General features: G+C 37.7%; 1 protein-coding gene across 1 annotated transcript in view; it reads right to left on the bottom strand.

Moving 5' to 3' along the window:
- The window catches only part of LOC133757715 (cytochrome P450 7B1), a 199,420-nt gene that overhangs the window by 36,007 nt on the left and 139,942 nt on the right, over window positions 1-23,471 (bottom strand). The window contains exon 2 of the mRNA XM_062188433.1: window positions 1,630-1,766. Coding sequence (XP_062044417.1) covers window positions 1,630-1,766 — 137 coding nt within the window. The remainder of the gene's footprint in view (window positions 1-1,629; window positions 1,767-23,471) is intronic.

Genomic DNA, 23,471 nt, shown 5'->3' with positions numbered 1-23,471 from the left:
AAAAAAAAAGATATCAGCTTTTTGGGCATGGACAGGACAGTCCAAAGCAAAGAAAGGGACTAGCTAGCTGATAAAGATGGCCACAATCAATTTCTTCTGTCTTTCCACATGTACTCCTGTGCAATGCAACTCTGCCACTGCTCCAGGAAGAGATAGAGTCTACATGTGTTTTTTCTGCCCTTGAATCTGAGCCGGGCTGTGATTTGCTCTAATAGAATCTGGTGGAAGTGAGGTTTGGCAATATTTGAGCCAAGGCCTCAAGAGATCTTGTAAGTTTTCCTCTGCCTCCCTTGAACTGCTAACTGCCATGTAGGAAAGTTTTCTTCAGGAGGAAGGGCATGGAAAGGAGGCCCAGGCAGATGTGATGAGGTCATCTTGGGATGGCCTGAATCCAGACCTTCCAATGGCCATTATAGGCACATGAGTAGTGAGCCAGCAAGTGGGAGTGCGTGCTCTCTCTCTCCTTCCCTCCTTCTTAAATAAATGAATAATACAGAAACAAAAAAGAGGATGAGCTAAAACATTCCAGTTTCTCTTCCAAGCTCTATGATGTTTAAGGTAACTAGTGATCTTGCTGTTTGCTGTTTGCTGTTTGGTAACTACTTTATTGAAGTTTGAGGCATCATGAACATTTTGACATAAAAATTCATTCCAGATCAGTGAGTGGTAGGTATTACAGGGTGGCAGAACAGAAATTAGTATGTGGAGCATAGAGCATTTTTAGTGTAGCAAAACTACTCTGTATCATAGAATAATGGTGGATATGTGACACTAGACATTTACCAAAACTCAAAGATCTGTATGACACAAGGAGCTGAGCCTAACTTATCATGAATGTTTAGTAACCTTTCAATATTAGTCTTCAGTTGTAATGCATATACCACACCCCTACAGGATATTAATGGTCTTGAAGAGGAGAGAGGGGATATATGGGAACTCTCTGAACTATCTACTAAGCTTTCTAAAACTTAAAACTGCTCTACAAAATAAAGGGAATTATAGTTTTTTAAAAAACTCTTCTTAAAACTAAGCCAAACCAAGCCAAATCAGAATGACAGGTGATATCAGTCGAGTAAGGTTCTTTAGGTACCACCAAGAGGGCTTTACATTTATTTATGCATTTGTTCATATAAGTGGCAGGGAAGGAAAGAGGGAGGAGAGAGAAAGAGAGAGAGAGAGAGAGAAAGAGAGAGAGAGAGACAACATTCCCATCAAGTGATCACTTCCCAATTACCCACAGTGGCTTGGACTGGGGGCCAAAGCTGGGAGCCAGGGAGCCAAGAACACATTTCAGTTCCTTGTTGTGGCAGGACTCAGCCAATTAATCCATTGTTGCTGCTCCCCATGGTCTGCATCAGTAGGAAGCTGGAGTCAGGAGCAGAGCTGGGTGTCAAATCTAAGCACTTATACAGGATTCAGGTATCTTAACAACCAGGAAAACCCTCAACCTGGGTAATTTGTATTTTAGTGTGAGGATTATTGTACTCAAAACTCTCACTTTCTTTCGTATTAGCTGTACAAATAAGATGGTATTCTATAAATATTCTTCAGTTTGCCTAGAGAAAATTATGAAGACATTATAGAAAAGGTGTTTCATTATAACATACACATCATAGAAGTGCTTCTTACCCGCCAGGAGAACAGTGAAAATGTCTCCATGTTGCTTCTGAAGGCTTTTGAGGAAACCTAAGGAATCTTTTTGGAATTTCAGTGTCACTCCAAGATAAGGAATCCAGCCTTTTATCAATGGAGGTTCACCAGCTCTCCTACATGGGGAAAAAAAAAAAAGATACAAGAAAAATCAAATAATTTTAATACGTGTGCTACTTATTCATCCATTCATCCAGTCTAGAAATGGATTGCATGAATTGCACAGCTTCTTCTAATTCCTTAATTCAAGAATTCTTATATAATCATAGACATGTGTTTCTTTACTGCTCCAATATGTATGGTTCTCATGCAGACAGTTCAATTCACAAGTTTTGGTGAGCAACTTTCTTGAGAAATTGTGTCTTGCAAGGCCCAAATGGCTACTTGACAGTGCAGTCACAGCCCGTTTTATTTCTTTCATATTCAATTTCCATCATCATAAATAGGTACCTGTAGACCTGTAATGCCATGACTAAGGGGAACTCTAGGAAACTAACTCAACTCTCATACAATTCATTCTGTGAAATTGTCAGTTTAGTATAATGCTGATAAAAACAAATGGTCATGGTCAGCTGCTTGGTTTCTGTTTTTTTGTTTTGTTTTGTTTTTTCACAGTCATGTTATAAATGCTGCTTGACAAATTTAGTCAATAAAACCCTAACTTAGTTTTGACTAGCACTTGTGGTTGTCTACAACGTGCCTGGTGCTGTGCAATGGGCCAGGCCAAATCCAAATTTTAGTTAAGTTGCTTGTTGGAAATTAGGTTACTATTTTGTTTTACATTAGCACTGTGATTTTATATGTATTGAGCCAATCAAACTAACCTTACTTCATTTTTAACAAAAACCTCATGCAGGCATTTAGGTCTTGCCACAATTAAGAGTACGAGTTTATTTTTTAATTAATCTTAAGATATCTTCAATATTACATATTAAAGGCTTAGAGAGATGATACATTATAGGATTTACAGTTCTTAAGAACCACTTAAGTGTACTGAATGTAATAAACAGAGGTGTGTTCTTTATAATGTGCAAGTTGTATTAGAGTGTTTATTGCACAATTTTTCACTGCATTGATTGATCACAGAGTTAAGACCTAGTTGGCACTGTGGGGACCTTAGTATGATCCCTCATTTTTACAGGTAGGGAAATCTCAAGGCCTGGAGGGCAAAAAAATTTCCTAAATCATGAAATTACCCAAGGGCAAGCTGTGCATGAGGATGCAAGTCTTGGAGCTCTAGGAACATTTCAGTCAGTCTGGGAACCTGATGAAAACCCCTTCAAAGTAGCTTACCGCCTGAACTGACAAACACCTTCAGTAAACACTGCTGTGTGTGAATCTGAGAGCTCCCGCTGTGCTCTGGGTGTTAGATGTGTAACTGCCAAAGCACAGCTCTTTGTTATCAGATGTCAATTAGACTGGAACTGCATAATCAGAAGGGGGGCAATTAATAATCTTGAAAAATCTCTTATGCTGTTGAGGACAATAAAAACCTCAATGTTATTTCCATGAGGTGTATACTCTAATATATTCATATTTGAAATCTTTTATTCAACACTACAAATGAATAAGATTCTTTGCTAAATGTTAATAACAATTTGACAACTTTTAAAACATAGGATGCATCCTTTATAATACGACGAGTTAGATGAGTTTCTTCTGTTTCTAAAATCTATAATCTCAGTAAAATTGCCCTTTAAACTTCTTCCTAGGCATTTATTTGGCAAGCTAATCTAGAGTTTATCCCCTGCACTGCTCTGGACCAACACACACAGAAAACAAAACAAAAACAACAATAAAAGCAAAAAAAAAAATTATCCTAAAACAGATTAAAACAAATATTCAAAAGAACCCTGATTCTCTGGCCCATCTGTGAGGATGACTTAAACTAAAGGCAGTGTAACCCATTTTGATTAATCACACGATATTACTAGCTCAGACCTAATCAAAGATCAAGATTATGATCATATCAGCATGGACTTTCATGTAGCTAGATTAACTCTATCAGAATCTTTTCTTTTTCCACAATTCAACATGAGAGAATTAAATTTAAAAAATAAACATCAGATTTTTCAAGGATTAAAAATTAAAAAATGAATTGGACTTGTGATAGAAGGAATGATTTTGCTTTCCCTTTTCAGAAGATGATTTTATTTAATGCTAATTCAAATACAAAAACTTAGAATAGACACACATAGCTCTTATTCTTTACACTTTTCCCCAATTTTTTTGAATGAAGCATCTAAGCAAGGGGAGACTTGTGTTTTTGAGAAATATAACAAGCCACTGTACCAGTTCATGTTATATACAAGATTAAATAAGAAGAAACTGCACTATGATTGCAGAGTAGGATTCTCAAGTGAGAAACTGCCTTAGCTCACATACTTCTTATCACTGACATTTTAAAATCATCAATGTGATCTAGTTCACAAAAATTTTCTTTTCCATATTAACTCTCTTCCATGGTCTACTTTTACTCTGTTTGGTTTAATGCTTGAATGTTGCATTGTGACAAAGATTTAGAAAGGCTTTTTGTCATATTCTAATTTAATGCAACTAATTTCATCCTCTATGCTCTGTCATTCGGTCAAAAGCTGTATTCTTCATGGAGTTTCCATGGGGGGGGGGGATGGTTGGAGCTCAGAAATCTAGGGGAATATTAACTCAACATCCAGAGTTTTTTCGGGAAAAAATATTGTCCTAGTTCGACTTATGACCCATTGAAGATAGATAACAGAAATCTGTCTTCATCAGTATATTTGTAAAATGTATTTAGGGAGGAAAGACATCACAAACATGCTCCAGAAAGGCCTGTTGACACACGCCACAATGTAAATACTGCTGTTTGCTTCTCTCATGCCCTGTGACTTTGAAAACAAAATATCTATTATCCACCACCAAGTGAGAATATCAAGGATGCCTAATATTTATTGGGGGATCAAGTTCCAAAGTATAAAAGAAGTAAGTCCTAAAGCAATTATGCGTCATTAGTCATACTTCCACTTAATCTCATTTAAATAATATGCACTCCCTCAAATCTTCTTCTCCCTATTTAAGGGACTACCAAGACACATCTAAGAAACTATAAAAAGTACGGCTAGAACATACAAATGTTCTCAACAATTAAATTCAAGTTCTAAGGATACAAAATTGCATCAGGACTTGTAATTTCTACTACACAAGTTGTAGAGTACATCTTAAATGTGTAAAATGTTGGTACAATTCAGATTAATCTGGAAGCAAGTATTGGGAATAATCAACAGAGAACAATTATAAACTATAAAACATGTTTAAGACGTTTCCCATTAGTTAAAAATAATTTAAAAGATTGGACTGACAGAGTATTTGGCTTCTCATAATAGCTGAAATTTATATTATACCACACTTGTAGTTAAATAAATAGGTAAAATATTTGGTTAGTGATCTGTTGCACAGTGTTCCCATAGACATTTACAGCCCAATGCTTTCCACCACAACCCATACCTGCCGTAGTAATTTCTTCTTTTCCCTCTTTCCTGTAATCATTGTAGACTAAGTGCCTAGGTTATTGTAATAAGCTCTTAAGTAAGTGCACACCAATTTAGAAAAAATAAAAAAGTATCTCTTCAAAGTCTTCGAATAAATAATTGTATATTATTTGTAGTGATGACTTAGCAATTTATATTTTTCTGAATTAATGAGGATTTGTGTGTATGTGAGTGTGTTCATGTATATATAGTTAAAATTTCAGAAACTATATAACTGATGGGTATCATAGTATCTGTAGCACTTATAATCTTGATCTTGAACAAATTTTGTTGAATCAGGCAAGGTTTTTTGGCAGGTATTTTCTTTTTTCATTTTAATTTAATTACTTTTCAAGAGATTCAATGGGATTTGTAGACATAAGTCTAAGAACATATTCCCTTCTTTCCTACCTCCCATCCACGCGCTCTTTCCTTTTGCCTTTATTTTTTATTTTTTTTAGTTTTTGAGATAACATATTTAAAATTTATAATTCAGTAAAAAGGCTTAACACTTCATAGAATAAGAAGTTTTTTGTTTTTGTTTTTGTTTTTGTTTGTTTGTTTGTTTGTTTTTTGACAGGCAGAGTAGACAGTGTGAGAGAGAGAGAGAAAGGTCTCCCTTTTCCATTGGTTCACTCCCCAGTGGCCGCTGCGGCCAGCGTGCTGCGGCCGGCACACCACGCTGATCCGAAGGCAGGAGCACCAATGCGGGTGCAGGGCCCAAGGGCCTGGGTCATCCTCCACTGCACTCCCGGGCCACAGCAGAGAGCTGGACTGGAAGAGGAGCAACCAGGACAGAATCTGGTGCCCCGACCAGGACTAGAACCCGGTGTACCGGCGCCGCAGGTGGAGGATTAGCCTAGTGAGCCGCGGTGCCGGCCAGAATAAGAAGTTTAACAAGTCAAAAGCAAAAAAAAAAAAAAAAATCTAGTTTACTAGGAATATAGACAATGGCTATAAACAATAATTGAATGGAAAAATGACCATTTCACTCATATACAGTTTTTTTTGGTCAATTAATCGTAATTTCTTTCAAAGAAATAGAATCAATGCGATGTAAGATCTAAACATTTTCCGTGTCGTTACAAGATAATAATTAGTTCATTTTGATTTTAAGTCATTTCTTCTCAACAATATATGAACAGGAATAATTTTATGCAGATTGCAATGCAAATAATTATACATTATTTTTTAAGACTCTATTAGTTACTACAGAAGAGGGGAAACATGGTATTTGTCTATTCAGGACTGGCTTATTTCACTAAGTATAATGGTTTCCATTTGCACCCATTTTGTTGAGAAAGACAGGATTTCATTGCTGCTCTGTTTTATTTTTCCATAACTTACTTTGGAAGCAACTTCACTGGAAAATGTAATTTGCTTCATAGTGACTCTTATGACTAAATTCTATTTTTTTTAAGAAAAGGATTTGTTTATTTATTTGAAAAGCAGACAGAAAGAGAGCAAGAGCAAGAGTGCATGCACACATGAGAGAGGGAGAGAGGGGGAGAGAGAGAGAGAGAGAGAGAGAATCTTTCACCCACTAGTTCACTCCCCAAATGCCTACGACAGCTGAAGTGAGTCAATCTGAAGTCAGGAGCCAGGAAATCCATCTTGGTCTCCAACATGGGTGGAAGGGGCCCAAGCACCTGGGTTGAATTTCAGCTACCTTCCTGAGTGCATTAGGAAGAAACTGGAATCACAGCAGAGAACACTTCAGTAAGGGATAGTTCCTAGCATTGTGGCACAGCAGGTTCAGCCGCTACCTGCAATGCCAGAATCTCATGTGAGCACCAGCTTAAGTCCTGACTGCTTCACTTCTGACCCAGCTCCCCGCTAATGCTCCTTGGAAATCAGCAGAAAATTGTCCAAGTTCTAGAGCCCCTGCAACCCATATGGGAGACCCAAATGGAGTTCTAGACTCCTGGCTTCAGCCTGGCCAGGGTGACTGGCCATTTGGGGATTGAACCAACAGAGATGGAGTATCTCCTTCTCCTTCTCTTTCTCTTTCTGTAGTTCTGCCTTTCAAGTAAATATATAAATAAGTAAATATCTTTTTTAATCTGAATTTTAAGGGCCAAAGTAGTGCTTATGAATTTAAAGGCATAAGGAGATATAACTTGATTGGAGTTTCTCTGACCTCTCTCTCTTTGTCTGTCTCTCACTTTAAAGATTTTATTTATTTATTTATTTATTTGAAAGCAGAGTTACAGAGTGAGACAGACGGAGACCTTTCATTTGCTGATTCACTCCCCAGATGGCTGCAACAGCCAGAGCTGAGCAGATCCGAAGTCAGGAACCAGGAGCCAGAAGCTTTTTCTGGTCTCCTACGTGGGTGCAAGGGTCCACGCACTTGGGCTACCTTCTATTGCTTTCCCAAAACCCAGCAGAGACCTGGATCAGAAGAAGAGCAGCCAGGAAATGAACTGACAACTATATGGGATTCTGGCTCCGCAGGCCGAGGCTTAATCCACTATGCCACAGTGCCAGCTCCAATTAATTCTTAAAAAAGAAGGAAATCTACAATCTGCAACAGCATGGATAAACCTTAAGGACATTATGTTACATGAGGTAAACCAGTTACAGAAAAATAAATACTACATAATTCCACTGCATGCAATATTTACAATAGTCAAACTCATAGACTCAAAAAGTAGAATGGTAGTATCAGGGACTGGGGTAGGTGAAATTATATTAATAAGTAGGCCTAGGGTTTTAGTCAAGCAAGAGGAATTCATTCTAGAGATCTGCCCTGCCACACTGTACCTGTAGTCAACAACTTATTGTACACTTTGAAATTTACTAGTTAAGAGGATAGATCTCATGTTAAGTGTTCTTGCCACAATAAAATAAAAAAAAAAAGAAACTTAAGGGTCCAACTAAAATCCAATAGTCATCTCTGATAAAACTCTGAGGAAACTAGAAATAGAAGGGAATTTCCAGGTCAGCTTAGTGGCACAGCAGATTAAGCTGCTACCTGCGATCTGATGTCTCACATGGGTGCTGGTTCAAGTCCTTGCTGTTCCACTTCTGATCAGCTCCCTGCTAAGACCCTTGGGAGAGCAGCAGAGATGACTGAGGCACTTGGGTTCCTGCCACCTATGTGGGAGACCAGCATGGAGTTGCAGGCTCCTGGCTTTGACTTAATCTAGCCTTGACCATTGCTGCCATTTGAAGATTGAACCAACAGATGAAAAATCTCTGTCTCTCTGTTTCTGTCTCTTTCTCTCTCTGCCTCTCTATTTATAACTCTGCTTTTCAAATACATGAATAAATCTTTTTTTAAAAGAAAGGAAATTCCTCAGCTTGAAAAAGGACATTTACAAAAATCATGTAGCTAACAGTATAATTAGTGGTTATACAGTAGGTGTTTTCTCACTAAGATCATGAACAAGGGATGCACAGTTCATCATAACTTGACCTATAATTTCAACATAATCTTAAGATCCCAGTTAGGTTGTAGATATCAAAAATGATTTTAAGTATATGTCCAATAGAGGAGCATATGTATGCTCATCAAAAGGCCTGAACATAGTTTGGACATTTGGCACAATGGTTAAGAAGCTGCTTGGGACACCCACATCCCACACTGGAGTGCATGGGTTTGAGTCCTGGCTCCACTTTTGGTACCAACTTTCTGCTAATGTGCATTCTGGGAGGCCGTGGGTGATGCCACTCACACAGGAAACCTGACCTGAGTTCCTAACCCAGGCTTTAACCTGTCCCAGCTCTGGCTACTGCAAGCATTTGGGGAGTGAACTAGCAGATGGAAGAGCTGTTTTTGTATCTATCTGTCTCTGTGTCTGTGTCTCCCTCTATCTTTTGCTTTGCGTTTCAAATGAAATGAAAATAAGTACATAAAATTACAAAATTCCTGAACAAGAGTGTTTAGAGAGCCATCAATTTTTTTTCAAGTATCTATTTATTTATTTGAAAGTCAGAGTTAGAGAGAGAGGGGTAGGAAGAGTGACCTTCCATTCACTGGTTCACTTCCCGAATGGCCACAACAGCCAGGGCTGGGACAGACCAAAGCCAGCAGACAGGATCTTTATCCCAGTCTTCCACATAATGCAGAGACCAAAGCAATCGAGCCATCTTGCCTTCCCAGGCACATTGGCATAGAGCGGGATCAGAAGTGGAATAGCTTGGACCTGAACCAGTGCCCCTGCAGACAGCGACTTAACCCATTGCATCACAGTGCTGGCCCCAGAACCACCAATCTTAACATCTCATATCTGAGAACTACCTAAGTTCCCAGGAATAGTGAAACAAATGAATAGATTGTACTATATTCATATGGTAGGCTACTCTGAAGTATTTAGAATAACAATAAAAACCATATGGATAAATCAGAAAAAATATAGATGACTCAAAAATGTTGAGCTAAGGAAGCAGACAAAAATGATTTATTAAGTTTTTAAAAGATTTATTTATTTGTAATGTGTTAGGGGCAGGGGCTGGATCATCCATTCATTGGTTCAGTCCTCAAATGTCTTCGACAGCGAGGGCTGGGTAAAGCTGAATCCAGGAGTCAGAATTTCTATCTGGGTCTTCCACAAGGTTGGCAGGAATCCAAGCACCTGAGTCATCATTTGCTGCCTCTGAGGAGCATTAGCAAGGAGTTAGATAGGAAGCAGAGCAGCCAGTACTCAAACTAGCACTTCAATATGGGATGTGGGTGTCCCAAGTGGCAGATTAACCTGCTGCACCACAACACGAACCCCACAAAGGATTTAATACTGTATGTAAGTACAACATGTTGCAGGGCTGCTTGGTCACATCTATTAAGGAGGGAATCATATGGACAACTACAAGCTCCTCAACATCAGTGACAAGGGCACCTGTGCCAATGTGCAGTTAGCCCAGCACTTGCTGATGGGGAAAGAATTGATTGTATAGATCATTAACAACAAGAGTCAGCAGAGATCCTTTAGCCTCCAGAGTCTAATGAAGTAAAAATAACGAAGGTCTGGAATAATCCAAACATTGTGAAATTATTTGAGATACTAGACACTAAGTAAACAGTTTATCATAGAATACACAAGTGAAGGAGAAATGTTTGATTACTGGTGGATTATGGCAGACAGAAAAAAACGTGGCCTAAGGCAAATTCTACTATGTGATATCCCTTGTGTAATAAAAAGGTTATTGGCAACAGGGACTTAAAAGGCAGAAAACCTACTGTTGGATGGTAACGGGAATATCAAGTTGAAGACTGTAGCTTCAGCAATGAATTCACTTTTGGCACAAAGCTTGGTCCCTTAAGAGAGTTTAGGCTCTTTTATGCTGTCCTGGAACTCTTCCAGGATGGAAGAGCTGGTCTCCACAGTAGCTATGTAGAGACTAGCATCATCCTTTATACATTTATTAGGGGGAATTTTTCCATTTGATGAGCAGAACCTAAAAGAGCTGAGGGAGTGTAAATGAGTGCAATAGATTATATTCCCTTATACTTGTACATGAAGTATGAGAACCTGTTCTAGAAATTTCTCATCTGTAATCCTAACAAGAGAGGCACATTAGAGCACATCATACAAGGTCTGTGGATGAACATAACTCATGAAGATGAGGAACTAAGCCATATATAGAACTTCTCCCTGACTACAAGGACCTGGGCTGAGCTGATGGTGTCTATGGACAGCACCATGTGAGGAGTATGGAGAAGCAAGGGCATGATGTGAAGATTGTGAAGATTGTCCAGGCTGAGTCCATATCCACAGGTAGAGGCACAGGGAGTGGCGGAGGATGTGGTTGTTGCATGGCATTTACCTCAGAGAGTCCATCAATACAGTCATGTATGACATAAGCCTTTACTGATCTACAACAGACTGCATATATAACATTAGTCCCCAAAGACAGTTTTGCCTAAAGATGAAACTGTCTTAGTTTGAATAAGTAAACTCCATGATGTCTCCACAATAATGAAATCATCTAATAACACATTTCTCAGAATTTATCTTTGTCATTAAGTGATGTGTGTCTGTACTTGTATTCACTTTTCAAAGGAATTTATTCATAATATAACATCAAGAATAAAGTAGTCTATAACTATAGCCATGATCACATATTCCTATTTTTCTAAGTAATATGGAAATATAAATGCAGTGCATTGCTGATTTTTATAATAAAGAAATGATGTTTTAGTGCTAAAAATTAAATCCATGTGCAGAAGGCACTGTTTTCTTTTTTTTAACTTTTATTTAACAAATATAAATTTCCAAAGTACAGCTTATGGATTACAGTGGCTCCCCCTCCCCAATAACTTCCCTCCCACCCAAAGGCACTGTCTTCTAAATACTGTGAGTGAACCAATGAATGATTCTAAAAATGAGCTCAAGGTTCCCAAGTTGAGTGAAGGGTGAATCAGCCTCAAATTAGCTATAAGGACAAACAAGGCTCCCCCCACTTGCATTCTGAGAATAAAGAGCACACGATGAGAGTCAAATGCTGTAACCATACAAAGTGTGGACACACAGCATCATGTGGGAATACTCCATTATTCTCACCAGGGTCCAGTTGACATGCTAATGAGGCAGGCAGAGTCAGTTTCTATGTCAGTAATGGGAGGGAGGATTGGGTACAACTGTCAAACTGTGACAATTGAAGTTCCTGAAGTTCTATTCAAAATTCTATTCATAGGATCAAACCTGTGACACAGAGCACACAATCTACTCCCTTATCTTAGGGCATCTCATGTGTACAGGGATTAAGTTAATTTCCCCCTCATATGTGATAAGTCATGTATTCTTTTGGATTCTAATTTCATATGTGGAACATAAATAATCTTCTTAATATTCGTTTACTACAGGAGTCAGATCTACTACAATCTCTTTTCAGGATGAACATTAATCCAACCCTGTCTGGAAAAATTATGTAATTCATTAGGATAAGTAATCTCTATTGTACCCTGTGCTTAACGTTCATTTCCTCCCCTGTCCCTACCACCCCCTCCCCTCAGTTTTATAATCTTGCAAATCCGTTGGTGGTATGTGATTGGCATCTGGTGTTCATACAATCTCTGCCTCACAATAAGTACATGAAAAATCTCTGGGTAAAAATATTTTCTAGATGTTAGTGATTCCACTCTCTGCTCTTTGGTTAGTTTTATACCACTTGAGAAAGGTCTGTTGATGTTGTTCTAGAGATCACTTCAGAAAGATCTATAATATGTGAGAACTTCAAAAAGTTCATAGAAAATTGAATTAAAAGATAAATTGAGGTGGACATTTATCCTAATGATTAAGCTGCTAGTTAGATGGTTCATATTCTATATTGGAGTGCTTGTCCCAGATGCTTCCCTTATTTCAGCTTCCTACTAATATGCACACTGGGAACCAGGAGGTAATGGTTCAAGAAGTAGGGTTTCTGCCACTGATGAAGGAGATCTGCACTGAGATTCTCGTTCCTGGCTGGGACTCCCAACTTGAGGCCATTGCAGGCATTTGAGGTGTGAACTAGTATATGGGAAGTCTCTGTCTCTCTGTCTTTTTGCCTCTCAAGTAAATATTTTTAAGGTTAATTTTATTTTTGTGCAAAATATTTTTGAAATCCATGCATAAAAATGGTCTTCAAAGAGCTCATGGAAAATGCACATTATGACGGCCAGCATTGTGGCATAGTGTATAAAGCCTCCGCCTGTGATGTTGGCATCCTATATGGGTGTTAGTTCATGTCCATTTCCCATCCAGCTCCTTCTAATGGGTTGAGAAGAGCAGCAGAAAATGGTCCAAGTGCTTGGGCTCTGGCCATATTTGAAGCTCCTGGCTCCTGGCTTCGGACTGGCCCAGCATTGGCCATGGTGGCTATCTGGGAAGTGAACCAGTGCGTGGAAGATCTCTTTCTCTCTCTCTGTTTCTTCCTCTCTCTCTGTAACTTTACTTTTCAAAATTAATAAATAAATCTTTTAAAAATTGCATATTATGAAAAAATTATGGATTTCAAAGTTTTTATTTCAAAATAAATATTTTTAATTCCATTTCCTGGCAAACTTTCTGAAATATAGTAAATAAAGCCTTTATTCTTGAAATATTTTGGCTCTATCTGAAAGGCACTTGACTTAAAACTTGGTTTAATTTCCTCATAGCAAATATAGTCACTGTTCAAGCACTTTTGATCAAAGCATTAAATATAATGGCAATGTAAAAGCAAGCAATGCTGAATGTTCACAAATTTCTCCATTATAGGTGGGGAATCAGAGCAAGACCAATGTGAACGTGACTGAATATATCTTCCCAGCACAGAGCACGACTCATCAAGTCACATAGCAATTGAATTTTTAGACATCAGCTCATCTATGCAATTTTGTGATCTAGATAAAGATTTTTCTGTAGAAGGTAACTTGTAACTATATTCCATTAACAGATTTATACTTATGCCCTGATGAAGCAAGTGATTTATAATCCTTATTTGAATGACATGTCAAATCATATCAATGTAGGATTTCACCAAAGTCCATAATTAAGCTTTTTGTTTTGTTTTGTTCTTTTTTTTTCATGTTGGGAGGGGCATCCAGGTTGGAGCCATGGAAATAGTGTCAAATTATATATTTTTAAAGCTGCTATTTAGGGGCTAGCATTGTGGCATATTGGGTTAAGCTGCTGCCTGTGACACCAGCATCCCATATGGGTGCCAGTTCGTGTCCTGGCTGCCCTACTTCCAATCCAGCTCCCTGCTAATGTGCTTGGGAAAGCAGTGAAGGATGGCCCATATTCCTGAGCCCCTGCATCCACATGGGTGACCCAGAAGAAGCTCCTGGCTCCTGGCTCCTGCCTCCTGGCTTCAGCCTGGTTCAGCTCCAGCTGATGTGACCATTTCGGGAGTGAACCGGCAGATGAAAGATCTCTCTCTCTCTCTCTCTGTAACTCTGACTTTCAAATAAAATAAATAAATATTAAAAACAAAAGCAAAACTGCCATTTAAAACTCCATTGAGCTCAAGAAATGAGCCAGTAAACAATCGTGACACTGAAACTGGAATATGCTTCTTTATGAACTTGATTCTGGGTTCATAAGACACAGCTTCAGCCCTCACCCTTCCTCTTGTGCGTTACTGCAGTAATATCCTGACTAGTTCCAGCACACTGAACTAGGACACTTAAAGCATACTGTGTAACTCAGATTCCAGCTTCTGCCAACCTAGCTTGGTGACTATGGCCAATTTAGTTAGCCTATTTTTGCCTTTTTTCTTGTGTCTAAAATGGATATGGTACTGTACTTTCTCTTTGTGAGAAATAACTTGATGAATGTAAAGGACTGAAATCTACGAGTGCACATAATAAACACTGAAAATGTTAGCTGCTAAGATTTTTCTATTATTGTCTTCTCATCCCTACTTTGGATCATTTAAAAAACAAATCCAATCATGCCTCTCTTTTGACTTGTCTTTCCAAAAGAGAACCAAATTTTAAGATATTCATTTGCTTTAACATTTCCTTTATTTGCCTAATTTAGAGTTTATTGAGAACTGCCATATATGATCTGCTGGTTAGGGGTTAGGCACCAGAATCACCTGCCTACTTTGAAAGAAACTGAACCTTTTCAGGCTTTTTGCATTCTCTGGGTGAATGCACTTGGAACAAAACTGGCTCAGAGGAACACCTGATCTTGGGAGAAAAGCAGACAAAAATGCTTAAACAGCCTGGACAATTCTAAAAGTGGAAAACTGATTTATAATTGAAAGTTATTTCAACTCCTTAATTAAAAGAGAAAACCATGCAACTGCATTTGTAATTTCTTAGATGATCAGCTGCTAATTTACTTTACAGATGGGATTTGATTGAACTCCATGGAAAAGATATCAATTCTATTAACTCATCATTTCTTACATTTGATTAAGTCATTTGATATTGAAATGTTTAATCAAACATTAGAACACACAGTTTTGTAGAAACTACGTTGTAATGAAGGACTCACCCAGAAAGTTTTGGTCATGAATATAAAGATCAATGCCAATGATGTATAAATAATGTACAGTTAAGTTATCAAATGGCATAAAAGCCAATGAAGAAATAAAGTTTTAAATTCTCCATGCCGGCCGGCACTGTGGCTTAACAGGCTAATCCTCCACCTTGCGGGCCGGCCGGCACTGTGGCTTAACAGGCTAATCCTCCACCTTGCGGCGCCAGCACACCGGGTTCTAGTCCTGGTTGGGGCGCCGGATTCTGTCCCGGTTGCCCCTCTTCCAGGCCAGCTCTCTGCTATGGCCTGGGAAGGCAGTGGAGGATGGCCCAAGTGCTTGGGCCCAGCACCCCATGGGAGACCAGGAGAAGCACCTGGCTCCTGGCTTCGGATCAGCGAGATGCGCCGGCCGCAGTGGCCATTGGAGGGTGAACCAATGGCAAAAAGGAAGACCTTTCTCTCTGTCTCTCTCTCTCTCACTATCCACTCTGCCTGTCAATAAATAAATAAATAAATAAATTCTCCATGCCAACACTAAAATGATCAAACAGCTTATCAGAATCACAGCAAGGACAATTCAAGGGTACTCTAGTTTGCTGAGGTGGGAAACTAACAAAAAGCCAGAAGGCCATGTTACACCTGCTTCATAATGAAGTAATTCATAACTATATTATAATATTGGATTAATTATTAATATAGTAAAAGCCAATATTTTCTTTACATTTGTTACATAGCCCATGGCTCTGAGAAAGGAAATGTTTTGATCTTGTCATCAGTTAGAGGGCTTTTTGAAAGAGAAAACATCGTCTTTTTCCAAATATTAGTTCCTAACTCTGGTGGATGATTTTAAAGTCATGGTATAAATGAAGTGTATGACTGCTTCATACATATTCAGGAAATCCATCATCACCAATATTGGAACATGGAACATAGAAGGCACAGCATCATATTTAAATACATAAATCACTAAGTTTTAAAAATTCAAAACTTCTATTAGCGATAACTGCTTGTATATTTTAAGCAATAATGTCCTTTGTTTATATTACTCTTGTTTACCTATACCCTCCCACTTCTTTAGTGGAATCAATTTTCAGTATTTATACCATTATTATTATGTAGATAATGTTCTTGCTTTTTTGTGCTTGTTTTACTTTCTATGTACTCATCACTAATTCATATCAATCTCTTTCAGTATTCTCTAAATTCTCAATATGGCCAGACATATGGTCCAACGATTTTCATATAGCTCCTCTCTATTTCCCATCAATTTTTCTTTTGCTCTAGTTACAGATTTTCTTGACTTTATCCCTTTCAGATTATTTCTGCTGTTAGATTTTTAATTTTCAAGAGTTTGTTTGTGCTCTCTTGTTACATCTTATTAAAAACTGTTTTGTGTTTGTTCTTATTTCATAAATGTAATTTTTTCCTTTATCTTTCTCAGTCTGATGCATCTAGTTATTTGGGATTTTTTTCCCATTTCCTCAATTATCAATTGTCACTAAATCTCTATCTGTTTTTTGTTATATTATTTCTCTTTCATGGTGAAAATTTTTGTCAGTGTCTCCTGATCCTCAGCTTCCTTTCACCTTGGGAATAAGACTTGCTGTATGCCAGTAGGGCTGGTGAACTTGACCATATAGTAACTGGGTAGGAACATAGTTGTCAGGGAATTGCGAAGGAGAAGAAGCTGCACTCTAAGCTGCCCTGCAAGAGGAAATGGCCTAACCGCAGACCTTTGTTACAACTATGTAACCCTTCTACTAGGACTACGGGGCCTAGGAGGGCAGCGTTGCTATGACTACAAAACCCTGGGAGGGCGGCGCAGGGGCGGGGTTGCCCTTCAAAAACTGTATATAAGTGGACCCTCAGACTCTGTACGCAGAGGTTGCTCAGCCTCTCTCCCCGGTCCGGTCCGTAGTGCCTTGTGCCCATGGGGATTCTCTTGGTCCATAGTGCCTTGTGCCCACAGGAGTTTGGCTGAGCAGTCTCTCCTTCTAGATGCCATAATAAAGGTGTGTACCTGAGTCTTCTCAGTCTCCTTTGTTGAACCCTTTGTTAGCTTCCTGGCCAGTTGCTGATGATCAGGAAGCCGACAATAGTCATGTTAAATGAGCTGCCTACCTCTCTTGGCTAATTAAAGCCATGATCCCCGATATTTTAAGTATCTTTTCTTTGAGGACTCCAGGAATAAAACTTGGTATACAACTAAGTATATCTAAGTTTATTTCTTATAGAGTTGACAACCAATTTTGAATTTTTTTTTTTGTTGCTAAAGATATTTGGAGTAACATTTGTAAATAAAAACATTTTCCTAGTTTATTTGTATTTATGGAAATGAGAATAGATAGATGTTAGGGAAAGCGAGTGTTAGAAGTCAGGAAAGAGGAAAAGATGATGTGTGCTATAGCTATACAAGTCACATTTGCAATTCCAGGTTGCAGTAAGGGATTTTGTTATTTCACTGTATTGTTCCAACATTACTTTATTAACTTCTTGGAGGGGCTGGATTTGTGAGAACTGCAGAAATAACCAAGTATAAATGTACATATATGTGTGTGTGAGTGTGTGTGTGTAGTGTGTGTCTGTGTACGTGGGTGTGTGTAGACCTGGAAAAAGTGGTATCAATGTCAATAACTAATTTCTTCCACAAACAACTCCTCAGAAGGCATACGTGTTAACTTCCATGAGAAAAGAAGAATTAAAGAAAGCAAGAGTTCTAGTGTCTCTTGCCTTCTAGATCCTCAGATACTTCCCTTCTACTCCTTAGAAACAGCTGGATTTTTCACAAACTCTTATATGTATATAGAAGGTGTTTTTTTTCCTTCTCCTCCAAAAATATAACACAAGCTAAGAAAAAAGAAGCTACTGTTATATTTACACAGGATCATTCTATGAATTTGAGAACTTTCAGGTAAGTCTTGAAAATATTTATTTGATGATAGCTTATAATTCAATCTCCTTGCTTCTCAGAATGAAAAAAATTCTATCTTGTTATTTTCAGATTTGATCTCAAAGTACGAGTATAAAAGAAATGAACAGCTTACATGTATACAGATGCTGTGGGCAGAGAAATACCCCTAAAATTTAGGGGTGAATATAGAGAGAAGTATTAAAATTCTACAGCAAGGAGACAAAGAATCCAATATAAAATTTGTAATATATGAATAAATATTTCACCAAAGAAGATATATGAATGGCTAATGAGCACATGAAATTAGTCTTTAGGAAAATTCAGATTAAAAACTAAAATGATATATTACCATACACTCACTAGAACAGATAAAAGATAAAATAAAAAAGAATGACTGTACCAAGTGTTAACAAAGATGAAGAGGAACTAACACTCTCACACAGTACTGGTGGGAATATGAATAGTACAGACACTCTGGAAGAGTTTCTTTCAATACTAAATGTATGTAAAATATTTGACCCAGCATCTGCATTCCCAGATAACCCTGCTCAAGAGAATTGAAATGATATACTCACACAAGGACTTATATGTGAATGCTCATGGAACATTAATCATAACAGCAAAAACATTAGAAATAATTCAAACCTCTGTCAACAAATGAATGCTTAAAAATATAGCATAGCTGCATATATAATAGGATATTAATCAGCAACAAAAAAAGAACAAAGAACAAATCACAGATACAAGCAACAATATCAAAACCCCAGAAGGATTATGCCAGGGCCAGCACTGTGGCGTAGCAAGTAAAGCTGCAATGCTGGCATCCCAAATGGGCGCTGGTTAGAGTCTCAGCAGCTCCACTTATGATTCAGCTCCCTGCTATAGCCTGAAAAAGAGGGGGGGGAGGGGGAAAGATGGCCCAAATTCTTGGTTCCTGCACCCGTTTAGGAGACCTAGAAGAAGCTCCTGGATCCTGGCTTTGGATCAGCCCAGCTCCAGCTGTTGGGGTAATTTGGAGAGTGAACCAGGGAATGGGAAACCTTTCTCTCTCTCTCTCTCTCTCTCTCTCTCTCTCTCTCTCTCTCTCCCCCCCTCTGTGCTTTTGCCTCTCTGTAACTCTGTCTTTCAAATAAATAATTAAAAAAAAAAAAAAACAGGTTGGAGAAAGAAGCCAGGCACATGATCCCATTATATGAAATTTCTAGAAAATATAAAAATAGAGGCAGAAGACAAATCAGTACTTCCTTGAGATTGAGGATGGGAGCAGAGATAAAATGCCAATCAACGTATGGAAATTTGGGGAAGTGATAGAATTTTGTAAACTGGATTATGATGCTTGCACAACTATAACAATTTATGAAAACATACCTAATTACACACTTAAAATTGATGGATTTCATGGTATATAAATCATATCTCATAAATTTGCCGAAAGAATATGATTGATTTCATATCTCAGTTATCAGACAAGCCTCTCATGTAATATATTACTAAAAATTTTATTTAAATTTCTATTATTGGTAAAGATCACTATATAAAAGTCAAACATTAACCTTAATTTTAGACATTCAGATATTCCAATTTGTGAAGAAACATTTGTATTCCCATATTTTCCAAATAAAACTCTCCCCCTTAATAATTTTGCCAAACAATTTATGTGACTTCTGCAAAATTTCCTAAATAAAACAGGGTCCTCAAACTGGAAGATATCTGAGAGACTCATGAAGCTCCTTGGGTGCTTTCCTAATAAGGAAACAGAACTGAAGAAGCAAAGTAAACTGTTCAAAGTCACACAGCAACAAAACTGCAAAAAAATCAAAACAATCAATCAAATAAAAAGCAAAACAACAACCAAAAAAGGTCAGCATCTGGGTCTCCTAACTCAAAATCCAATGTTCCACACTGTTCAAGGTAAGGCGGGCACATTTTATGGGAAAGAGAATCCTGACTTTGTGAAATCAGACTTTGCTCTTTTTTGATATGGTTTGCACTTGCAATGAGCCCAGAGGTGATAATCCCATAAAGTAAATAAACATAAGATGTTATCTCCCATAGGGCAACTTCTGTTTGTGGCTGAATGAGCCAAGATGAAGAAGTACTTCAAATAAAAGACTCAGCTGGAACAGCATAGCAAAGAGGCTGCCTAGCTTGAAAGGGAACCTGGCACGTAGCCACTGTGATTCATAAACTATAATGTAATAAACTTGTATGAACAAAAATCTAATTTCCATATTCAACACTGGTTACCTGAATGAGCCATATGAGAGCTAATTTTTGGAAACAACATTAATTCTCTGGAAACAAAATGAGTCACTTGATACCAGCCAGAGTGGTAACTAAAGGGTTTTCTTTTCTTTTCTTTGGACAGGCAGAGTGGATAGTGAGAGAGAGAGAGACAGAGAGAAAGGTCTTCCTTTTTGCCATTGGTTCACCCTCCAATGGCCACTGCGGCCGGCGCATCTCGCTGATCCGAAGCCAGGAGGCAGGTGCTTCTCCTGGTCTCCCATGGGGTGCAGGGCCCAAGCACTTGGGCCATCCTCCACTGCCTTCCCAGGCCATAGCAGAGAGCTGGCCTGGAAGAGAGGCAACCGGGACAGAATCCGGCGCCCCAACTGGGACTAGAACCTGGTGTGCCGGCACCGCAAGGTGGAGGATTAGCCTGTTAAGCCAGGGCGCCAGCCACTAAAGGGTTTTCAAATCCAGCATTCCACTGATACCTTTTCCCCACTTCAGATTCCAACAGGCATTTCTTGAATCATAGTTTAGTTGAATGGTTTTCAAATTCACCTCTGGTTGATGCAAGTATAATATAAAAAATCAAGCATTTGAATCAAAATAGAAGAATAATGAAGATGTGTTTCAGAAAGTTTTCAAGACTACTCAGAGAGCTGCCTTTTTGTAGCAAATTGACAAAGAGATCAAAAGGCTTGTGTGCAGTAAAGTCCTGCAAACAAGGAATATGAGTTTTTAATATCCCTTAAATTTAAAATTTAAGAGATTAATAGCTGTCATAGATCGTAGTTGTATTTAAAAAAAAAAAATCACTGTTTCACTCCATAGGAGCATTATTGGTTGATGTCCTCTTGATGCCAGGCTTAACCTAGTGACTTTTCTTGAAACATGCTACTTGCCATCAGAAGCGTTATGGTATCAGAAGGTTCCACTGTTTTCTTCCTATTGTTACATGTTTATAAATGCCCCACATAAAAGTTGCTCCTTAAGTCTAGAACCTAGACTAAAGATAATAACTTGTGATAACTAAATAGATTGAAGGGAATCTTTCTGTTGGAAGCCACTGAGTTATTTGTTGCCACAGTGTAACCCACCTAATGATGAACTGATACAAGTGTTAAACAATTTTATTTTTGGGTAATAAAATGCATGGTTCTTTGAATATCTCATATTGATTGCAAAATATCTGTTTGTATATACATTCATTATCCTAGATCATTGGTTTGCAAACACACTTGATCAAAAGTGTACACTATGATGCAATCCACATATGTGAGGGTACTTAAAATTCATGGAAAATGCAATTACAAAGTTTATTTTGATGAAAACGTTTTTGAAATCTACGGATAGATTTTCCATGATATCTATTTTCCATGAACTTTTTTTTTTTTAACTTTTATTTTTTTGAAAAAGCTACACGGATAGATGGATATGTAGACAGAACAATCAGTAAACAACTCATAGTATGCGTCTAATATGGTCTCTTCTTTGTTATTTTTTAATATTTGTTGGAATCCATTAAATCAATTTCAAGTTCCTTGACTCTCAATCCTTGATTGTTCTCTGTTGAATTTTTCCTTGATAAGTCTCTGTTGAATTTCTCACCCTAGTCCATGCATCTGCATTTCCTTTTTGTATATTTGGTCTCCATGTTGTCTTCTCCATAAGAATATTGTTACTTAACAAGAATACAACAGAATTTAAGGACTATACCTGTCTCAGCCCTAAGACATGTATTCAAATTCCCAAATGAACAAGTGACTCCCACAGAGCCTTGTTCATATTCTTGGGGGATACACTCACATCCTTTCTCAACACTTTCTCAAATTAATGTCATTAGTGCATTAATTTCAATACCTGTCAAGTGGTGTCTTTAAGGTTCCTTGCTTATTGCTATCTCTGTACCTCTGGAAGGTATTTAGAATATTTAATTCTTTTTGTTTGTTTTAGCCTCATTTTTCCTTAAAATTATACTCATCAGCTCCCCTAATGCACTGTTGGCTGGAATGAAAACTAGTACAGTCATTGTGAAAGACAGTATGGATATTTCTCAGAAAGCTGAAAATAGATCTACCATATGACCCAGCCACCTCACCCCTGGGAATTTATCTAAACAAAATGAAATCATCATATGAAAGAGTTATCTGTATCCCCATGTTCACTACTGCTCATTCACATTCACAATAGCTAAGTTATGGAATCAACCCAGAAGTCCATCAACCAATGACTGAATAAAGAAAATGTGGTATATATTCACTATGGAGTACTATTCAGTTATAAAAAAGAATGTAATCCGTCTTTCTCATCAAAATGGATGCAACTGGAAACCAATACACTTTGAGAAATAAGTCAATCCCAAGAAGACAAATGCAAATATTTTTCCTCATCTGTGGTAACATAGTAAAAAAAGTAGTGTGTAATTATTTGCACTGTAATCTGCAAAAAAATTCCTTGCATAAACTGTTGAGAGGAAATGGGTTAAAGTATAAATGAACTTATAATCACAAGGAAATGTTTAGGTGTTACAGTATCATTGTTTCTATTCCATTGAAAGAAATTATGAATGTACTAATTGACAAAAAACTCTGTATATGAGTGAAATGGTTATTTTTCCATTCAATTATTGTTTCTAGCCATTGTCTATATTCCTAATAAACTAGGGTCTTTTTGCTTTTTACTTGCTAAACTACTTATTTGGTGAAGTATTAAGCCTTTTTTACTGCAATATAAATTTAAAATATGTTATCTCAAAAGCTAAAAAAATACAGAAAAAAAGATAGGAAGGAGTGTGAGAGGGAGGGAGCATGGAAGGAAATCTCATTATGTTCTTAGACTTGTACCTACAAATCATGTTGAATCTGTTAAAAGTTAACTAAAATTAAAATAATAAAAATTTTGCTATTCATATCATAAGGAGTCTATATTAAAGGAAATTTAATGAAAGGAGTGGTAATACTTCCCCTATGCTTGATCTAGAAGACGCTATACAACTTTTCTCAACATCCAATTTCCCAAAATAAATATTGCAATTCCTGCTGAATGGGAAATGGAAGAGTTCTTTTGATAGCAGCCATCCTGATGGGTCTGAGTTGATATCTTATTGTGGTTTGATTTGCATTTCCCTAATGATAGTGGTGTTGTACATCTTTCCATATGCTTATTTATTATTTGTATATATTCTTTGGAGAATTATCTTTCTAAGTCCTTTGCCTATTTTTACACTGGGCTATTTGTGTTATTTTTCTACTGTTGTTGAATTGTACAAGCTCTTTATAT

Source organism: Lepus europaeus, chromosome 4, assembly GCF_033115175.1.
Source record: "Lepus europaeus isolate LE1 chromosome 4, mLepTim1.pri, whole genome shotgun sequence".
Taxonomy (NCBI): Eukaryota; Metazoa; Chordata; class Mammalia; order Lagomorpha; family Leporidae; genus Lepus; species Lepus europaeus.
Note: the sequence above shows the minus strand (reverse complement) of the source record. Positions and strands in the feature narration are given on the sequence as shown.